The sequence below is a fragment of the Sturnira hondurensis genome, unplaced genomic scaffold (assembly GCF_014824575.4).
Source record: "Sturnira hondurensis isolate 20B ecotype Veracruz unplaced genomic scaffold, ASM1482457v3 Scaffold0009776, whole genome shotgun sequence".
In the NCBI taxonomy this organism is placed as follows: domain Eukaryota; kingdom Metazoa; phylum Chordata; class Mammalia; order Chiroptera; family Phyllostomidae; genus Sturnira; species Sturnira hondurensis.
In genome coordinates, this window is record NW_028082407.1 from 959164 (window position 1) to 960925 (window position 1762).

Here is a 1762-nt window from a genome sequence, read left to right on the forward strand (position 1 = left end):
GTGGGGGGTGTGCGAGAGGCAACTACACATTTCTTTCTCTCCCTCTCTTTCTCCTTCCCTTCCCCTCTCTCTAAAAATAAATAAATAAAATCTTTAAAAAAGAAATGTAAATCATTTCAAAGCTTGTTATTTATGATGTGTGCATATAACCAGTGTCTTAATAAATACGTGTTTTTTTCTCTTTCATTTATTTGGAATTGTTACTGCTCAGACTTCCCAGAGAAGCAGCAGGAGGGGAAAGAGGAGGGAGTGGACTCATGAACCACCGCGAGGACCCAATTCACTGCGGCCACCTCTCCGGTCCACTCTGCGATCACGTGTTTCGCACTGTCACGAAGACCACAACGCTCCTGACTGTCCCTTCACTCTCTCTTCCTCTGACTTGAAAAGGATATGAGGAACGAGACCAGCGTGACTGAGTTTATTCTCACAGGCTTCTCAGACAAGCCCGAACTGAGGCTCGTGAGCTTCCTGGTTTTCCTCTTCATTTACCTCTTCTCCCTCCTCGGGAACATGTGCATCATCGCAGCTGTGACCCGAGACGGCCGCCTGCACACCCCCATGTACTTCTTTCTGCAGAATCTGTCCTTCCTGGACATGTGCTACACCTCGGTCACCATCCCCAAGGCCCTGGCCAATTCGCTCGTGGGTTCCAATGTCATCTCCTTCTGGGAGTGTGTGGCTCAGCTCTTTTTGTTTGTCATGTTGGGTGCTTCCGAGTGCTTCTTGCTCACGTCCATGGCCTACGACCGCTGTCTAGCCATCCACAGGCCCCTCCTCTACAGTGTCATCATGAGTAGAAAGCTGTGTGCGGAGCTTGTGGCCATGGCCTGGTTGAGCGGAGCTCTCTACTCCGTCTTCTACACCGCCAACACCTTCTCCCTCCCGTTCTGTGGGCCCAACGTGGTTGACCACTTTTTCTGTGAAAGCTCCCCCCTGATGAAGCTCTCCTGCAGCGACTTCCGCATCCACGAGGAAGTGGGATTCGCAGTGGGCGGGTGCATCGTTCTCAGTGCCTTAGGCCTCACCATCGCCTCCTACGTCGTCGTCATCTCCACCATCGCTCGGATCCACTCTGCGGGGGGCCGTGGCAAGGCCTTCTCGACCTGCTCCTCTCATCTCACCATTGTTGCTCTGTTCTACGTCACTGGGAGCATTGCTTACCTGAGACCTACTTCTCCACACTCTCCCATTCAAGGACGACTGCTGTCTGTGTTTTACTCCATCCTAACACCCAGCCTGAACCCTCTCGTCTACTGTCTGAGGAACAAGGACATGCAGGTGGCCCTGAAGAAGCTACTTGCCCCATCCCACTAGACTCTGTTTTCTCATATTAAGCATATTAGTCTGAAACTTAACTTAGATGAAACGAATGCGTTTTTAGAAACATGCAACCTAGCAAAACCTAGTAATAAAGGATTAGAAAATGTGGCCCTGGCTGGTGTGGCTCAATGGGTTGAGTGCCGGCCTGTGAACGAAAGTGTTGCAGGTTTGATTCCCAGTCATGGCACATGCCTAGGTTGTGGGCCAGGTCCCCAGTAGGGAGCGCATGAGAGGCAACCACACATTGATATTTCTCTCCCTTTTCTCTCTCCCTTCTCCTCTATCAAAAAATAAATAAAATCTTAAAAAAAATGTGAACAGATATACAACAAATAAAGAGCTTAAAACAGTAATTTAAAAAGCACCAAACAATAAAAATCCCAGTACCAGATGGTTTTACTGGTGAATTCTACCAAATATTTAAGAATAATTAACATCA

General features: G+C 48.7%; 1 protein-coding gene across 1 annotated transcript; it reads left to right on the forward strand.

Annotated features, from left to right (window-relative positions):
• Positions 1–393: 393 nt before the first annotated feature.
• Positions 394–1408, forward strand: LOC118995083 (olfactory receptor 9K2-like). Its single transcript, XM_037057998.1, has one exon. The coding sequence runs from the start codon at positions 394–396 to the stop codon at positions 1315–1317; it is 924 nt and encodes a 307-aa protein (XP_036913893.1). The 3' UTR covers positions 1318–1408.
• The last annotated feature ends 354 nt before the right edge of the window (positions 1409–1762 follow it).

Bases quoted from the DNA above. Each gene is read 5' to 3' on its own strand.
- LOC118995083 (XM_037057998.1), top strand. From the start codon at position 394: ATGAGGAACGAGACCAGCGTGACTGAGTTTATTCTCACAGGCTTCTCA.